Raw genomic sequence first — 18310 nt, forward strand, 5'->3', positions numbered from 1 at the left:
ACCATAATTTGAGGCCAATAGCCCTTTTGAGCTTAAGGGGAGGGGGCAGAAGTGTGGTGTTGTATGTTTGTTACTACACCCTCAACCTTTTTATGGCTGTCAGTTTTGTTACATTCTCTATAATAAATGCAGCATATAGGCCTAGACCTAGGTAACAGTATTAGTCTTTAATATTGCATGCACCGTGTATAATTAAAATTACAAAGAAATTAAACATATATACCACCTAAATGCTGTATAAAATTAAACATGAGCTGTAATTTTTAATGCATTTTTTATATGTTATGTATGTATCTAATTTTTTTATAGTTACAATACAGTGAAATCCCTCTAACCGACATCCTATTAACCGACAATATCAAAATAACGGCACTTTTGAAAGTATATCTTGAAATCCGAAAATTTAGGCGTCTGAGATTAAAAAAATATAAAAAATTGGCTAACAGTCTGAATGCTTACGAAAAAAAAAAAAAAAAAAAAAAAGTGGAAAACATCTGTGCTATGTTTCTGCTAACGTAAAGCCTCATCCAACCAATGAATTATCTCGAATACAAGGACGAACTAATGATTCCTTTCTTTGCGTCGATGTGAGAAATTCGAAGGCAATGTCCATGACTTTGAGAAACAATTCACATTGAGACGTTTTCTTTGCTTTGCTGGAAACAGATGAAGTCGTTTACATCATTGCTGGTGTAAACTGTTAGGATTATGTTCGTTGATGACGAGACGAGGGAAAATATTCTTTGTTTCAAAAGACATCCGGCGCTCCGTGTCCGAGATCTTGGATTTACTTAAATGTTCGGAGAAGATTACTATTAATAAAGAAGAAGCCCAGGCAGGGATGAGTGTAGACAATTTTGTTCTCATTGCACTCTTTTAAGATGATAAAGATTTAATCGGACATGTACTGAGATGAAAGATGATGAGGATGAAGAGGAGGATAGGTAGTGAAGATAAAGATGACATACAGAGCAAGAAAGTTACGTGGATAGAAGCTGATGAAGAATTGCATACTTTCATAAGATTTGTTGAGGAATGCTCATTTATGTATGTCAGTAAATGATTTGAAGCTTCATTGTACACAGTGCGACTTTTAAATTACTATGATAGTCTTGAAGCAAGCAAATATTTGAAGTTATATGCCATCATACTGAGAAATTCATACCCTTTCATGCGACAATAAATATGGTAATTTAAAAAAGTTGCTTAATTTTGTTTTTCTGAAATATAAAATCAGGTCATATGTTTTAATTTTAAATAATCTGCACAATGTTCTATATTATTATATTTATTTAATTGCAGCCGATAGATTAAAAACACCACCGATAGACTTCCCATGTTGCTGCTTCTACAGATGGTAATGACAAAATATGAACTAGTAATTGAATTTTCAATTATATAGAAAAATCTCTTGCGGTCCCGTTTCTGACGGTTAAAAAGTTTTGTTGCACCGTGTTTAGAACAAGAAGTTATAAATTCTTTAAAAGAGTTTTATAACTTCTTGTTCTAAACATGGTGCAACAAAACAATATCTTATTGTAAAATATGACGCATTTGAAATTGTGATATTTTGGTGTTATTTTTAATTTTTCTTTTCCGGTAAATTCAGTTTTTTATCGGGTTATTTCAGTGGCTGAACGATAACAGAAAAGTTGGCAGTTAAATAAGTGACGGATAATGGGGGTTTTACTTGTATTTCATTAATTATTAAAATAATCTTTAAGGATGCTAGCGGAAAATACATTCGTAAATAAAATTAAAAAAAAAAAACATTATTTGAGGACTGTAATTACTAAGTCTGATACATAGAGGACAGAATTGAAATCACAGCTTTCTAAATTTTCAGTGAGTACATGTCAGTTTTTAGATAATGTAGGAATTTAAAATAATTCACAGAAAGAAGGTAAAAAATATATCGGCTAGTTGGAGGTCTTAATGCTCAGGGATAAAACAGAGTTTTCTCATGCTATCGGCATGTGGAATTTTTATCCCACATAAGTTATGCATTTCAGTTTTCATAACGTATCACCCAAACACGTTATCGCAAAGGTTGCGCTCGTGCGTTGGGAGTGGACATCATAAGACAATGAGTCGGATTCCCGGAAGCAGCTCACGTCTCATTACGCAATCAAGATCGGGTACAAATGCTAACTAATAAGGTGGGGCAAGCCGCCTGGAGGCGCTAAAGAGAATCCATCCTTCCATTCCGACAACAAGCGAGGCGGCCTTTCTATAAAAGGACGCGGCGAGCAAGGTTGAGCCAGGGAATGGAGATTGTGAAGTCATTTCCGTTGTCCCGCGTGCCTTGAATTCTTGCCTCGCTAGCGGAGCGGGTCTTTTGAAAAGAACATTGAATAACTTTCGGACTTGAGAGGGGTGAAAGCGGTCCATGGGTGGTTATACCGGTTGGGGGACGATGACGGCCTTGCCGATTTTTCTGGCTTAGGACGAAAGATCCTATTATAGAAGTACTTGTTTTTACACCCATTTATTCATTTTGATGCCTTTTCTTTTAGCGGTCCAATTTTATATTTTATGTTTTCAATGTGAAGAAAGAATAGACATCGAGAATAATATTTATTTTGATAAGGACAAAAAATGAATGTTTTGCAACTTTCAGAATTTCTGGATAGAATTTATATCCTGATATCTCTCTGCGTATACACCTATGACACATTTTGAATACAAAATATATTCCAATACTATTTAATTCTCATGAGAAAACAACAATATTTATGCTAAAATGCTTTTCAGCACTTTTGTGCCTATCGAAATCTATGACAATATTTTTTCAGAGGATATATTTAAAAGTGACAGAAATTATTTAGGTTTCGTTTTTTTAATTAAAGTTTCGCTTTGTGCTTTATTATTACACCATTTGTCATTTCCTACTGGATATAGATTTGTAATTATATGTGTTGCTACTTTTAAGGTAAAAACTTGAATTTTCTCAAAAATTCGTTTTGAGATTTCTTTTCTAATCAGCCGCACATTCCGTTCATTCCATTTCGAATATATACAAAAAGTTTCCAAATTGACCAGGTTATGCCAAAGTTATATGCATTTCCCACCCTCTCTTTTTCCCTTTTTTTGTTATGTACTAGATGCTGATTAAAAATTAGTGATTAAGTTTTAATTCTTATACCAACACTGTGCTACAGATTACTATATTTTTATGCAAAATTTAACTTTAAATTCTACATTAGGAGCATCAGTTATATTTAATCCATTAATTGCAATTTTAACTTTGAATTATTCTTATAATGCATAAATAAGTGCGAAACAAGCCGTCTGTCTGTTAGCTGATGATTTTACCCAGATAAACATCTTTAACCATCCGATTTTCTTTTCAGTTTTATTTTTTATATAAATTAAGTTTCAATAGTAATAACAACCTTAGAATATATTTCTGGCTGTAAAAAAATAATCAAAGTACATATATACATAGAAATATTACAAGAGTTTTCAGAAACAGGAAACAGGATAAACTTGAACAAAGCGGAGATCAGACTTACAGAAGTGGAAAGTATTAAAGCTATTGTTTAATCTAAGACATTATTTACGTCCTAGACTAAACAAGACCTAGATCGATATAGAAATTATATTTGCTTTATCAGTTTTATCAAGATCGATTTTCTTCAATTTTATCATTATCCCAGCTCTAGCGGAAAAACTTACTACAGATTTTGCTTACTATTTTGCATAAATATTTATTGTTAATTATTATACTGTACATATAATCTTCAAAAATCAATGCATCTAAATTTTTTTTAATTATGAAAAAGGAGTTTTTTAATGCATATATGCACACATACATATAATTTCCCAATTTGATGTTATTGGTCTGGCTCTATCTTGTCACTGTTTTTATTTATTTATTTATTGTTCTTTAATTGCTGTAAATGAAGAATCTGGTAAAAAAAAACAATAAATAAACAAAATAAAGTAACTGGGGAAAAATTAAAAATGCTAGAGCTGTTATTATTACGAACTATTCACATCTTTTCTACTTTATAAAACTAATAAAGGCTACTTTCAATAAATGCCACTTTGGGGGGGGGATACCTTTTCAGGTCTAAGCTTATATAAATAAAATTTAAATAATATATATTCTTTAATTTTTTTAATTTATTTAAATTTTATTAAATAAATTAAAAATATGTATAATAAATTTTATATTTTTATTTAGAAGGGATATAAGTAAAATTTTCACATTCTTTACTTAGTACTGTTATTTTAGCGTTTATAAATTACTCAAAAATCTTTGCTTACAATTTTTTTTTTTGGGGGGGGGGGGGTACTGATATTTTAGACGGATACTCACTCTTTCTTGCGTTCAGTTCCGTTGTTTAAAGTTCTAAAAAGCAATGATCTCAAAATGGCAGCGGACATACAACGAGGAAGTGAAATTGCTGGCTCTGTTCCAGTAAACAGTGACTTTCAAAGGCCGTTTGTAAACTAGACATAATTTTAGGATTAGTCACTTGACTTCATTTTAAAAGCATCCCTCCGTCGCAATGCTGACAGGAATAAGAACATATGATCGTCTTCCCCTTTATCATATAAATATTAGTAACAGCTACTCCGACTTTAAAATGTCCAACGAAACAATCTTACGGCATTAAAAAAGTCAGAATTATTTATGTAAGAAAAATTTAATGAATTAAACGGTCTATAAATGCTTATTATTTGCAATACTTTTAAAATTTATTTTTGACTTTAAACAGCAAATTTATTTTCGACTTCTAAACTACAAATTTTGCCAAACTAAGCAAAAATATATTATACGCTATAAATTTGCCAAACTGAATAGTAATAAACGAAATAAATTCTGTTAAAAAATGTTTCTACCTGATTACCCAAATAGTAGAATAATCAAACACGCTCATTTTATCCCAACAAGAATTTTAATCAACATTTTGAAGTTTATTCCATATTATAAAACATAAATATTTATATTTCTGACCTTATATTTAAAATTTAAATTTTAGTCTTAGATTTTAGATAGAATTTAAAATTTAGTCTTAGAAAAAAAAAAAGAAAAAAAAAAAGTTTTTTTTCTTATTTTTTTTAGAGAAAGAGTAGCTTTTTCGACAAGCCATATCAAATTTTTTATATTTATTTAAAAAAATTATAATAAATTGCTGATGTGATAAATTTGAATAGAATTTATGTTATTGATTTAAATCTCCCCCTCCCGGAAGAAGAAAATATGTCTAATTTCAGATAGAGTGATTCATGAGACCGCCAGATTGCTTATATAACACAAAACAAATATCCTTAATACCAAATATTTTTACTACAAATTCGCTTCGCATAAAATTTTTACACGTATCTCCGACGGTCTAGAAGAACTGTCAAAAAATGGTACTCGATTCTCTTGGGATTGCCATACTTCTTGCCAAAATAACACAGACAGATGATCAAGAACATTTAAAATATTTAAAGTTCAAATATATTTTCAGTATATGTACTACATACATATACATATATATAATCTACTCCACATTTGCACACAATAGAAAATAAGTTTAATAACGCTTTACATTAAGTAAGTAAAAAAACAGGTTACAGCTAAAAATTAATGAAATCAAAAACATGTTTACTGAATTGGTTGGCGTTCAGATAAAGAATTATTCTTTTTGCTCTTTATTTACTGACCCTGCTCTCTTCTTAGTAATTATTCGAATTAGAATGAGAATCAAGAATAGCTAGAATCTCATTGTTGACTCATTATACAAAGAAGGACTTCATCAGCGAAGACGAAACAAATCACTTAATACACAAAAGCCGATTCTTTCCACACGAGGTATTAAAGACAGAGGGAAAAAAATACGTTCGTGCAGATAGTTTTTTGCAAGAGTGGTCAAAAATGACTCAAAAACATTTCCTCCTGCCATTGCTCAACGCCGGAAACTCATACTCAAAAGGGGATATTTACAAATTAAAGAGACACTGCTACTCATCGGTAGTTAGATATGCATTTAACTGCACAGAATATTTCAGAATTCTGGAATACGTATGGGAAAGGATGCACACTTTTTGGATCGCCCCTTAGCCACAATCCGATGACAGGTTGCGATGGCAATCCAATCTGAATCAGCGGAAATTAAGAAGCGTGCGCGGTTTGAGTATTCTAATCACGACCTCCGCCGGTTGGGGATGCCTGATAGAATTTGCTTTAACTGCATAACGATATATCGCATATACTTTATCTTTATTTCGTTACTCTCAACTTCTGTGGCATTTAATGTGTCTGTTTAACTCCTAATCAAGAGATAACTCAAGATAAAAATACATCACCAAAGCATGAATACAAAGGAATTCATGCTACAATGTAATATGAAAAGTAACAGGGTTTTTAGCTTCTAAAATCCAAAAATGTTGAAAGAAGTTAAAATTTGTGCAACACACAAGATTTTGAAGCAGTATTTTTAGATTTCTATCTAATCTTCCTATTTGATTATTATTATTAACTAATATACTTATTTATTTTTAAAACAACACCTAAAATATTAGAAAAAAAACTCTAGTAAAATCACTTGACACTTGAATGAATTTAGACAAAAAAAAAAAAAAGAGAGAGAAATTGAAAAACAAATAAAAACTAAATTAAAATTAAAAAGTCATAATTATTGCATCATATGGTTAAAACACGTACTTGATTTCATTAAAATTTTTTCTTCCGATGGCGTAATTCTTCTTCGGAAATAATAATCTCTTGAGAGAATATAAAATGATATGAATGATGTTAATCAGAGATAATTTATAACATTCAAAAGACCTTTAGTTCCCCTTATCAAATAAATTTTAAAAAGTCATGCGGGATTTAAGATTAATATGAAGAATGATTTGATTGTCTGACTATGGAAGAACTGTCGGTTTTTAAAATAAGGCACACAGCGCGGCGCGCGGGGGGGGGAAGAAGCTGAAAAACATTCTAAATTAAATAGTGAATAATTGTAAAACACAATGAAATCTTTAAAAAGCGACCAGGTCTTGTACAATATTATAATTTCAAGACATTTACAAAAATATTTAGACACTATAAGATATAGAGATACATTTTGGAGTTTAGAAAAGATTTTGTTTAGAGATTAGATTAATTTAAAATACATTTAATATATACACTTTAGAACAAAATAAATAATAATTAAAAACAAAAAAAATATGAAAGTTTTCAGATTTTAAATTACGTACACAGGGCTTTTTTTAACGTTTTGTGTGTTACCTTTAATTATTAAACATCATGTTCTTCGTACTTAAACCATAAAATTTAGTTCAACAGCAATGTCGCAAAATAATTTCAAAATGAGCATAACTTTAGAATTTCCGATACCCAGTTCCGCGCGTTGGATATAAAAAGGTTTTTTTTTTCCCACGTAGAGTGTTGCCATTGCTCGCTTTTAAATCATTGAGTTTGTTAATCAAAAATTCGTTAAAGTTTTACAAAATATGAAATCGATAATAAACAAATTTAAAATTTGGGCTTTCAGATGTCCATATTCGCAGTAGGATTACGTCATTCAAAATTGGATGGCTCTAAGCACCGTTGTTTTATCACAGTGCGAGAAACATACATACATTTATGCAGATTTTTCATTATTTAATTTCTTCAAATATAATACAGGGTGATAGTATTTGGTGGCAACGATTTGAAAAGTGATACGCCGTTTGTCGAGTTTCAATACAAAATCGCAAAACGAAAAGAATAGTCCTTCAGGGACAAAGCCCCTTTGGACTAAAAATATGCTTAAATATCTCTCCCCCCCTTTTTTTTTATCAAACTGGAAAAAAAAAAAAAGAGAGAGAGAGAGAGAGAGAAAAGAAAAAAAGAAAAAAAAAAAAAAAAAAAAAAGAAATGCGAAACGTTAAAAGTAATCTGCATAACACTGATGTTCCTCTGAACGAGGCATTTAAAAATATGACTAATCTATATGTGCAAGTCGAACACTAAAAATTCTTCGTAAAATACTCTAAACAATTTTAATTTATTTCCTGTTGATATTGCACACTATATCGAGTTGAAAAACCCCTACCGCCGGCATACATCTCCTCCGAAATGCTTTGGGGAGGCGAGGATAAGGAAAAATAAAAAGACGATTATAATAATAACTCTGGTAGGAGAAGAGAACAGAGCAGCGCGGCGGCGGCGGCAGTAACTAAAGCTGAGTGAATGAAAAGAAAAGCGAAGTGTTTGCACGAGTTTGTAGCAATAACGTTTGTTCCGAGAATACCTGATTTCGGCCAGATAGTAAAGCGACCGGCCGCACGTGAGAGGAATGATTTATGTTAGCTGGGGGGGGAGGGAGAAGATCAAGGCAGTAAGCGTGCGTCAGACGATCAGCGTAGTTATTCTTCATCAGCACGGGTTCCAACAATATCGGCGCCTGTTGTAATTCGGTTCCGACGGGTGGAGTTGAAGTAGCATTGTAATCTCTCATTTTCATTAGAAATTCTGTGGTTAGTTATGATCTTCGGGATGTAGTCTTTACATAAATTTATACCTGTCGGCAGGTGAAGAGAGAAAATAAAGATGCGCAATTTTATTGTTCAAAATAAATATAGATAAGAAACAAAAGTTTTGAAAAGGAAATGTATATTGATAAAAGAAACTTTTTTCATCTGTTTGAGATAACTGAAATTAAACTATAGTAAGTATTCCTGTTAAGCAAAGGATGAAGTGACCTAGGATCCTTTAGTTTGAATGCAAAGCGAAATTAGTTTCGAAACCACCTTTTGTGCAGAAATCCGAAACACACTATCTCGCATACGATTAGTATTTTTTTATAATCGATACTTTCAAGCAAATTTTAGCAGCCATTTATATTTAATAATAATCTACTGATCTAAAAACATGATGTATCTTTGTCTATTATAAATAATGTTTATATACTATTCTTTATGTCTCGTTATATATTCTTTATTTCTTTATATTCCTCTTCATATCTCCATATATTATACACACTATAAAATGCAATTTTATTTTATTTACATTTTATCATTAAAAAAATTGCTTTATGTTTCATATTAGACTAATAATTTTCATAATGAATGGGAAAAATTAAAGGCATTAAAAACCACATTTATTTAAAATTAGACAACAAAGAAATATTATTCTGACGTTGGTTTTGAATAAAATTCTGTTTCAACAGCTATTATACACTGGCCCATATTTTTTCAAAAGGAAATAAATAAATAAATTTGCCCTCGATCCTGATTGACCTCGATATAAAGATTTAATCAAACTACGCCAAATTCAGGCTGCTGTTTTGCCTAATTTTAAATTTTACTTTAGCGTGGTTCTCTTCTAATTTGACCATTTTTTTATTTATTTTATATGGTTGAGCCCACAAAGGCCAGAGCGCTAAGAACACTCAACTGCTACAGTTTGGCCTAGTTTCAAATTCAGAGAACGGGCTACCTGCATTGAATTTTTCGGGATTTTCCCCATGAGTAATATGAATACAGTTTTCTTTAAAAAGTCTCCCACGAAGATATCTCTCCTATGCACAAATAGATAGCCATCGTGTACTTTGCTATGATCTGTATCTGTTTTATGCAACTATTCAGAAGAAGTCCACATTATCCTTACGTTTCATATCAGAAATCATCTCTTTATCATATACTTGATATTTATATTCAGGCCGCACTTTTCGATTGCTGTTCGTTAGTTCATTTTATGTGATAACAAACTAACAACTTTTATTTTTCAATCCATCCTCAGTATTTTTTATAGAACTAGATTTGCTTTTATTTAAAAACTGTAATTATTTTTAAAATGTTAATAATCTTAGACATTATCAACAATCACTGATAAATTGATCACGGAGCTAATGAAAATATAATATTTTTGCTTACATGAAACAGACGGACGCAATCAGTGCGATGGAATATGTAGGTAGCGGAAGTTGTGCTAGCCACATCAAATATTTTTTTTAAAGTGCCGAGAACATTTTGATACAACATAAAAAAGCCGTGATGTGCTATTAAGTTGTCAACCGCAGAATTCCATATTCCTTTTTAATATGCGCAGCTTAATTAGCATAGATTCGACGAAATCTTGCCCCGGCTACTGAAATGTTTTTCCGATTTCTTCGGAAGAGAAAAACGAAAATAATTGATGTCATCGTCCGCGTATGTTACGACACATACTGGTAAATTGCACAGCCAGATTTAACTTGAAACTATCACTATAGAGCTGAAAGCAGAAATAACTGAACTTCAATTAGCCTGGGAAGAATTAAAATTGAAAAAAAAAAAATTAGGACAACAGCAGAGTTGCATTTCGTTACTGAAATGTGTTCCTTTTCAAGAACAGCTCATGACTCACGGCAAGGGTTGGGTCAACTCGGGATTAACGAGCAAAAGACAATGCCTAGTGCATAAATAAGGTGTATACACCTAAAAAAATATGCAAATAAGTTTCACGTATATGCAAAATAAAATTTCGATACTCTCAAAGCGGCAACTAAAATAAATAATTGAATATTTTTTGCTGTATTTTATACGACCTAAGCAACAAAATGGCAAATATAAATTAAATAAATGACAAAATAAAGTCACGATCGAGAAGGTTTATAAAAAAATCGAAGTGAGTGCAAGCACAAAAAAGTACAGAAAAACGAGAACAAATCCTCGTCAAATGCATTGATGTAAAATTGGCTAATTCCAAATAACAGTAATGAATTAATGAATAATTTGTTTGCTGTGTTATAATCGAAGAGAAGTAATATAGAAGCTTAATTTAGATCGCTAATTATACCTCAGGTAATGAAAATAATTCTTTAAACTGTGCATCAAACATTTCATCTACAAACTTTAAAATCCATTATAAACACATAGAGAAAGAAATCCTCTGAAACCTATACCTTGTTTTTTACAAAATATTTAAAATATTTTGCCTTTTTATGTGTCTGGAACTTTTACGGTCTTATTTCTTTGCATTGATAATACAGGAAGAAATTTAAAAAAAATCCTCCCTGGTAATGCTTTGTAAAACACATTGCCAAACGATACAAAGTTACGTATTTTTAGGAAAATTTTTCACTGCATTATCAAGGAAATGAACTAAGAATACGAAAAGTCTGCATGAAAATGAGAAACAGACAATATAATATTGACCTTTTTTTTTTTTTTTTTTTTTTTCAGTTACAAGTCCACTAAGAAAAACACATGAAATTTAATCGATGGCCGATGAGATTTTGATGCTATAAGAATATTCCGCACAATATAAAAAATTAAAATTTGGTTCCGTGATACCCCGTCAAACACCATACTTAGGCAGCTTACATAAGGTAATTTAAAATTATATCTCCATACAAATTAGAAATCATGGAAATGTATCCGATCTAGATATGAGGTACTGAAATAATATACTATTGAAAACGAACTTTCAATATGCATCCAAAAAATTCCTAAGAATGATCTTATTCTAAGAATTTCTCGTTAGAAATTCTTTGGAACACAGTCAGACAGGCTAACATAATTCTAGCATTATTGTACCACGATTATTGTTACGATAGATCCCGAGGGAGTGCTTATAAGTAGAACCTTTACATGACGATGCGTTGCTACTATGCCGAGGCACAGCTAAACAAGTAGAATTTTCGTTTGCTTTATAAATCGCAGTAGCAAATTCCGTATCCCCTCCCCGTTGTCTTCAGCAAACTGGCTTTTTTCTTGAATATAAAATCATATAGCAACAGTGAGAAAAAAAAAAAAAAAAAAAAAATTAAGCGCTCATAATTCAACTTGTGATTTCAAAATTTATTTAAGTACATTTTAAAATCGATTATCTCAAATAAACACATACTTTTGAACCACTACTTACCTTTACACTGAATTCAGGTAAACATTTAAATGTTTACATTTTAAGAGAGAAGGAGAAATAAAAATTGCATGATTCTTTGTTTATCTTAAGCCTTTTCAAATTTTCACTGATATGTGCTTAGAAATGTTTTGGCTTCTAATACTGATTTGCCACAATAAGACGATTATCTAGACGATTTTGGGCTTGTTCGGACGGGGTCACCTTAAGACTCTCACCAAGTCATGACTATCAGTAATGTTCAATGCAATGTTCCTCCATATAAGCAAAAATATCAGCCATTTTCAAAAGGTATCGCCTTGAAAGTTTTCACCACATTACTCTTAAAATTACGATAATGGCTACGCTATTTCAATATTTGACAATATTTAAGTATATTTATTAATATTTAACTTTTACAAATGCATTTTAATTTTATAGAGATATTAGGTATTTTTTGGAAGCAGGCAAGATGAAAAATGAGCAATCGCCTTCGCCAGGAATCGAATCACGGACCTCTGAAATACCGGCTCAGTGTGCTGACCACTACACCACGAAGGCACGCTAGTAGGGCGGAAGAAGTACCTTATATACTCCCCCTTTTAAAGGGCGACTGGGGTTTCTAGGGAGCCCATTCGCCAAATCCTGGGTGTGGAGAGTCATCATCCATCACCCTTTTAGTTCGGGAACCACTATAGAGACATTAGGATTTTTAGAAGCCAGAGAGATGAAAAATTAGCAATCGCCTTCGCCGGGAATGGAACCACGGACAGCGTGCAGAACCACTACACCACAAAGGCACGCTAGGAAGGGGGAAGAAATACCTTATAATTTTATTACAATGATACTGCTTAGCATTATCGTAAATATGTTATTATTTCATATTTAATAATAAAGAGAAAGTTACGCAATAATCTTCGCATTTATTTATTTTAAATATGGAAAGGTTTTTGATGCGGATTTATCCCTTTATTTCTCGTTAAATTATTTTTGTATATTCATATACGGCAAGAAATCGTAATAATTCTCAATAGTATCTTACACATAATTGCATAGAGTGACTCCTATAGTACTGCAAGAACCCAAATTTTACAGAACTAGAAAACATACCTCTTCATTTCATTAGTAACTGTTTTACATATGGCAAGACATGGTTTGAACTTTTCTTTAAGATATATTAAAATACTAATTTTGTGTAATAACTTTTTTTCAGTGATATAATTTTAATTCAAGATATTAACAACAACTTTCGGAGGAAGAAATCAAATAATCGTTTGTTAAGAAAAGAAAAAAAAAAAAAAAAAAAAAAATTAAGTAAAAATAAAAATAAAAATAAAAATAAATAAATATGCTGGAACAGAAAAAAAATAATAATAAAAAAAAAAAATCTGAAATGTTTCGGATTTTAAATTATGTCCAAAGGGGCGTTTTTTAACATTTTGTGTGTTACCTTTCTTTATTAAATATCATGTTCCTCGCACTTAAACCATAAGATCCAGTGCAACAGCAATATCGCAAAATAGTTTTAAAACGAGCATATCTTTAGAATTTCCGATACAGAGACTCACGCGCTGGAGATAAAAATGTTTTTTCTGCACAACGTTGCCATTGCTCGCTTTGAAATCCTTGAGTTTGTTAATCAAAAATTCGTCAAAGTTTTAAAAAATAGGAAATCGATCATAAAACAAATTTCAAATTGGGTCTTCCACAGGCTCATATTCGTTGGAGGATTACGTTATTCAAAATTCGATGACTCTATGTACCGTTGTTTTATCACAATACGAGAAATATACATACATTTATGCAGATTTTTCATTATTTAATTTCTTCAAATATAATGCAGGACTAACATTTTGTGGCAACAGTTTGAAAAGTGAACCGACGTTTATGAGTCCGACGCAAAATGCCAAAACGAAACTAATAGTCCTTCGGGATTCAAATCCCTTTGGACTAAAAAAAAAAAAAAAAAAAAAGAAAAAAAAAAAAAAAGAAGAAAAAAGAAAAAATGTCTAACCATCCTTTCTTTTATCGAGCATTCTTTACATCTCCGTTTCTTTTAAACCGGATCGAAAGGATGTCGTCCGTGCGGGCATCCCGACGCACCTGAACTTCAAGAATAGCAACAGTACCAATTATGAAAGGAGGGGAGAAGTGCGTCGATTACGGTGAAGACGGTAACAGTAGCCAAGTGCTCCGTAGGGGATGGGTTCTTGACTCACTTGGCGGCAACTGTTTGTTGGATGGAAGGTGGATCCTCATCTTCTTTTTATTTAAAAAAAAAAAAATTTCGGAAGCAGGGTTCCGAGAGCGACAGACAGGCGACGGCGCACACGACAAACGACAAGCTTTGTACTGTCACTCATTCCTTAGCCTCCTATATTTGACGCAAAGAAGGATGTAACTTTTACACATGCAATTAGAAAGTTGTTTCTCCTGTCATTACCTTAGAAACCGTCCTGCTATCACTGGCAGAAATCCGCCAAAGATTATGGTAATTGACAAGATGGGATGCAATATTTCTTAAATATGAAGCAAAAGAATTCCAAAAGTTAAAAATTATGTGAATGAATTTACTTTTTGGTTAAATCAAAAAAATGTTGCGAATGAGTTTATCCCCAAAATATGTTTTGCATCAATAGACTTGGTTTATCTGATTATGGCAAAACACTTGACGGTCATCTGCCTAAAGGAATGCCTTCATGTAGGATTTTCTAAGAGAAACTGGCCCATGCACATGTTACACATGGGGAAAGCCTCGAAAACGCCCATGCAGCCAGCCTGTTCGAATCCTGGATTAGCATTAGAAACCCGGGTCGAACTACCAGTACTCGGCGACTTTACAGCTCGGGCGCTGGTTGGCCTTTGCATTGATAGAATAGTACTTTATTATGATGTTGCGGTGAAGTGACTTATTGCAACAAAGATTGGTGGTCATCTTGGAAGGTTTGCTTTTGTAGAAAGACCTTCTAACAAAAATAGTTTGACTCTAAGCTGCGAAGAAACATCTAACCAATGAATATTCAGATAACTATCAGAAGATACTGGCCAAAGCTAAGATGGCTGATTGGTAGGTATGCTTATTTGCAAAGGATGACATTCTGAATCTCGGTACCAAGTGAAGCTCAGATACTTTATAATATCATCTACGGAGCAAGGAGGGAAACTTAAAAGCTGACATAGGCAAACCCGTGTGAAATTATCAGCTAGTGCTACTTTCAGGTCCACTTATGTTATTATGACATAAATTTACTTCTCATTATAGAAATGACATAACAAATAAAAACGCAACTGTTTACAATGACGCTAAAAACGCCTTAATCGGAGTCTTCCCAAAAATTTGTGTACCGTTACGTTAAGCTTTGTTACCAGGCATCTGTCATCTATACGGTATGGCAAATATTGTCAGAATGTAACATCTTTATATTCCACGAAATATCGCACATAACCAGTATGCCATTCCTCTATAAGTACGATCATTGACCTTGTACGTTAACATCATAACATATCCAATTTATATATTTGCAACATTATTATAATCAATCAAAAAATTTTTCTTGCGACGTATATTATGCGCCTTTGCACAAAATTGCTTTCGACTTGATTTGGTCACCGCAGCCTTTGGGTTTGGCAAAATTTTATATTTGCTAAATTTTCTGCGATATTTTTGTGTTTATACATTTAAATGTAATGTAAATATAATAGCGAAAAATTTTTTTTCTATACATTGATTTGTTTGAGTTCTTGTAAAATTTTAAAGCAAACATAATGCACTCTAAATTCTTCATCTTCCACTTGAACTCTTGAAGCAAAGAGCGCACACATAAAATGTAGAGAAAAACATGCAAATTAACAAAGAAATATCTATTAAAATGACGGTTTTGCACTGCGACCGGAACATTTATCAATCTCTGCATATAATATGAGAAAAGTACAGAATTAAGTTTGAAAGTTTGCGGGAGAACAGAAATTCCCTACCTAGTTCTCTAAAGAACGTTTTAGTGCTAACCGTCATCTTTCATTTTCCTCAAGGCAGACGAAAGCAACTGTGACTTCCTATCGGTGACGGAACACGCATGCAAATTGAGGATTTTCGCAAAAACTTTTAAATGTGTCCGATTAGAAAAAAGACTATTACATTTCAGCTGCTCATCACCGATGATAATGTTTTTATTAAATTAAAAAGAATCCCGCCCAAATAAACGAAAACATAAAAGCCAAAAAACATGCTTGGCTACAAGAAAATCACAGAATAGGTGGTTCCGTGAACTACACATTATCATTTAACAAATTATCATCACGCTTTCTTCAATAAAATTATTACAAATTATCCTTTTTCGTTATGGTCATGCAAATTATTTTCATTTAAATTTTCTTCGTTTGCTAAGTTTATTCACAAAGGCAAGATTTCTAAAGTAGCAATGCGCAGTGAAAGGTTGGGGGATGAAGAAGCTAAAAGAAAAGAAGCTTTTTTTTTTTTTTTTTTTGCTACGAAAGTAATATTTACACAAACCTGAGTGATTTTTCTCTGTTAAATGCACTTAAAAAGTAACAAAAACCTGACTTACGCATTTTTGTACGTGGTTCTCTTGGTCCATCAACTGTGATCTTGATGGCCTTATTGTACGTGGCCACTTGAGGAGGATTAGTGGCGACATGAATTGTCAAGTTAAAGCTCTTGCCTGGAAAGAAAAAATAAATAATTTATTAAATTATTAAGACATGTACCTATTAATTATCAGGGTAAATTATTAAGAAATGCACCCATTAATTATCAGGAGAGGAAGTTTTTAAATTTCTGTTCAAAAGAGGAGAAAACAGGACGATATACTTGGCGATATACGGAATGGGAGATCATTAAAGCTATATTATGGTATTTATAACAAATTATACATTTATATACCTACCTAAGGTATTTCTACCAATTTACCAAAATGAAAATTTTAATAGCGGATAAATTTTATGACATTTCTTGCCTTTTTCTCCGATCAGAACCCAGTGGCCGAGTGGCTAAAGTAGCCTCTCGGATTCCATTCGCGGCCAGCTGAAGAAATAATGTTGTGGGGTTCTAACCTGTTATCTAACAGCTAAATGTGTAGGCACCTCGTAAACAGGTAAGCAAATATTTGCTTTAGTTCAGAAACAGATACGTAAAACTCAAGAAGGCTTAATTACCTTTTATTTCTCAAAATAAGAACTTAACAGTCGGCTCCTTTCTCAGAGCGTACAGCAAAGCCTCCACTTGGGCTTGAGCTCAAAGTGATAAGAAACAAAACTTAACTAAAATGATATAGCCGAAACTATCAAAACTCTAAGTAGTTGGCCCCTAAATATCAACTAGATTGTCGAAGCTATCAAGGGCCTGAAATACGGCCGAGCATAGTAACAACTTAGAGAGAATGTAGCCAAAAGGCAACACCTGCTTGTCAGAATCTCTGACTCTCTAACGAAGTCAGTGGAATTTAGACTTAAATACCGCTCTTACTCATTCGCATTAACCGCGATTCTAAAAAAACATTCAGGTAGGAAATTGTAAGCTAAAATTACGAAGGGTAGGAAAGTAGCTTTAACTAAAGATAACTGTTAAAAACTTAGAATAAATCTTACAATGTCTAATGTAAATATGCGTCATTTTTCCTTGAATATCCTCCACAAAGTCATCCATCCCTCAATCCAAACGTGCTTTGAGATAATCAAATGCTTTACTACCGATTCTTTTCGAATCAACTGTTTATTTTCTTAGAATACTTTTAAGATCGAGATAGCTTCCAAAATGATAAAAACAACCAAATTATAATCGATTTTGATTTTTTTAGATGGAGGTAGATTATTTCGAGATTAAGAAATATCATTCCCAAGGGAATTTAAAATGGGATCGCTACAACTTCTGCTTCTTATAGAAAAAGTTATCAGTTCAGTATACGACATTATTTCATACATATTCCATTTTACTTTTGAAATCATTTTGATTTTCATTTGTTATTTCTGTTGTTTAGTAGCATGTTGGAATTAATTGTATTATCCAAAGTCATGCAAAGAAGTCAAGCAGGAGTGGATATCAGCGAAAAAAATGCTCTTTAATGCTTTAATAACACATAAAAATTTTTGAAAATAAATAAATAAATTTCCCCTCCTGCTAGTTTTTTTTTTAAGACCGTTATTTTCATAAACTGGGTTTTACGTTAAATTAACTCTTTTTTTTTTTTCACAAGTAAATTCGGAAGTATTTTTAATAAAATATTACAGCACTTTCTGTCTTTGAATAACGATTCTGGAAATTATTCATAGAGCATTCAGATTTAACAATCTAACTTTTAAAATGAAATTTCGTTTTTCTTTCTTAAATAAAATTCAATTTCGTTCTTGCAATAAAAGAGTGATTTTGAATTTTTTTTTTTTTTTTTTTTTTTTTTTTTTTTAATATTTGTACAGCTCAGCCACAGCATGCAAAATTTAAAAATAACTTTTCCACGGCACAAAGGTTTTGGATTGCAATCGATTTCA

General features: G+C 32.0%; 1 protein-coding gene across 1 annotated transcript in view; it reads right to left on the reverse strand.

The window, feature by feature from the left end:
- Positions 1–18310, reverse strand: part of LOC118180747 (uncharacterized) — a 62050-nt gene that overhangs the window by 24351 nt on the left and 19389 nt on the right. Inside the window, exon 2 of the mRNA XM_085824215.1 lies at positions 16375–16488. Within this exon, the coding sequence (XP_085680341.1) occupies positions 16375–16488 (114 nt within the window). The remainder of the gene's footprint in view (positions 1–16374; positions 16489–18310) is intronic.

The sequence above is a fragment of the Stegodyphus dumicola genome, chromosome 9 (genome assembly GCF_044657685.1).
Source record: "Stegodyphus dumicola isolate Sdum_Otavi_A_Nest chromosome 9, ASM4465768v1".
Lineage (NCBI taxonomy): Eukaryota > Metazoa > Arthropoda > Arachnida > Araneae > Eresidae > Stegodyphus > Stegodyphus dumicola.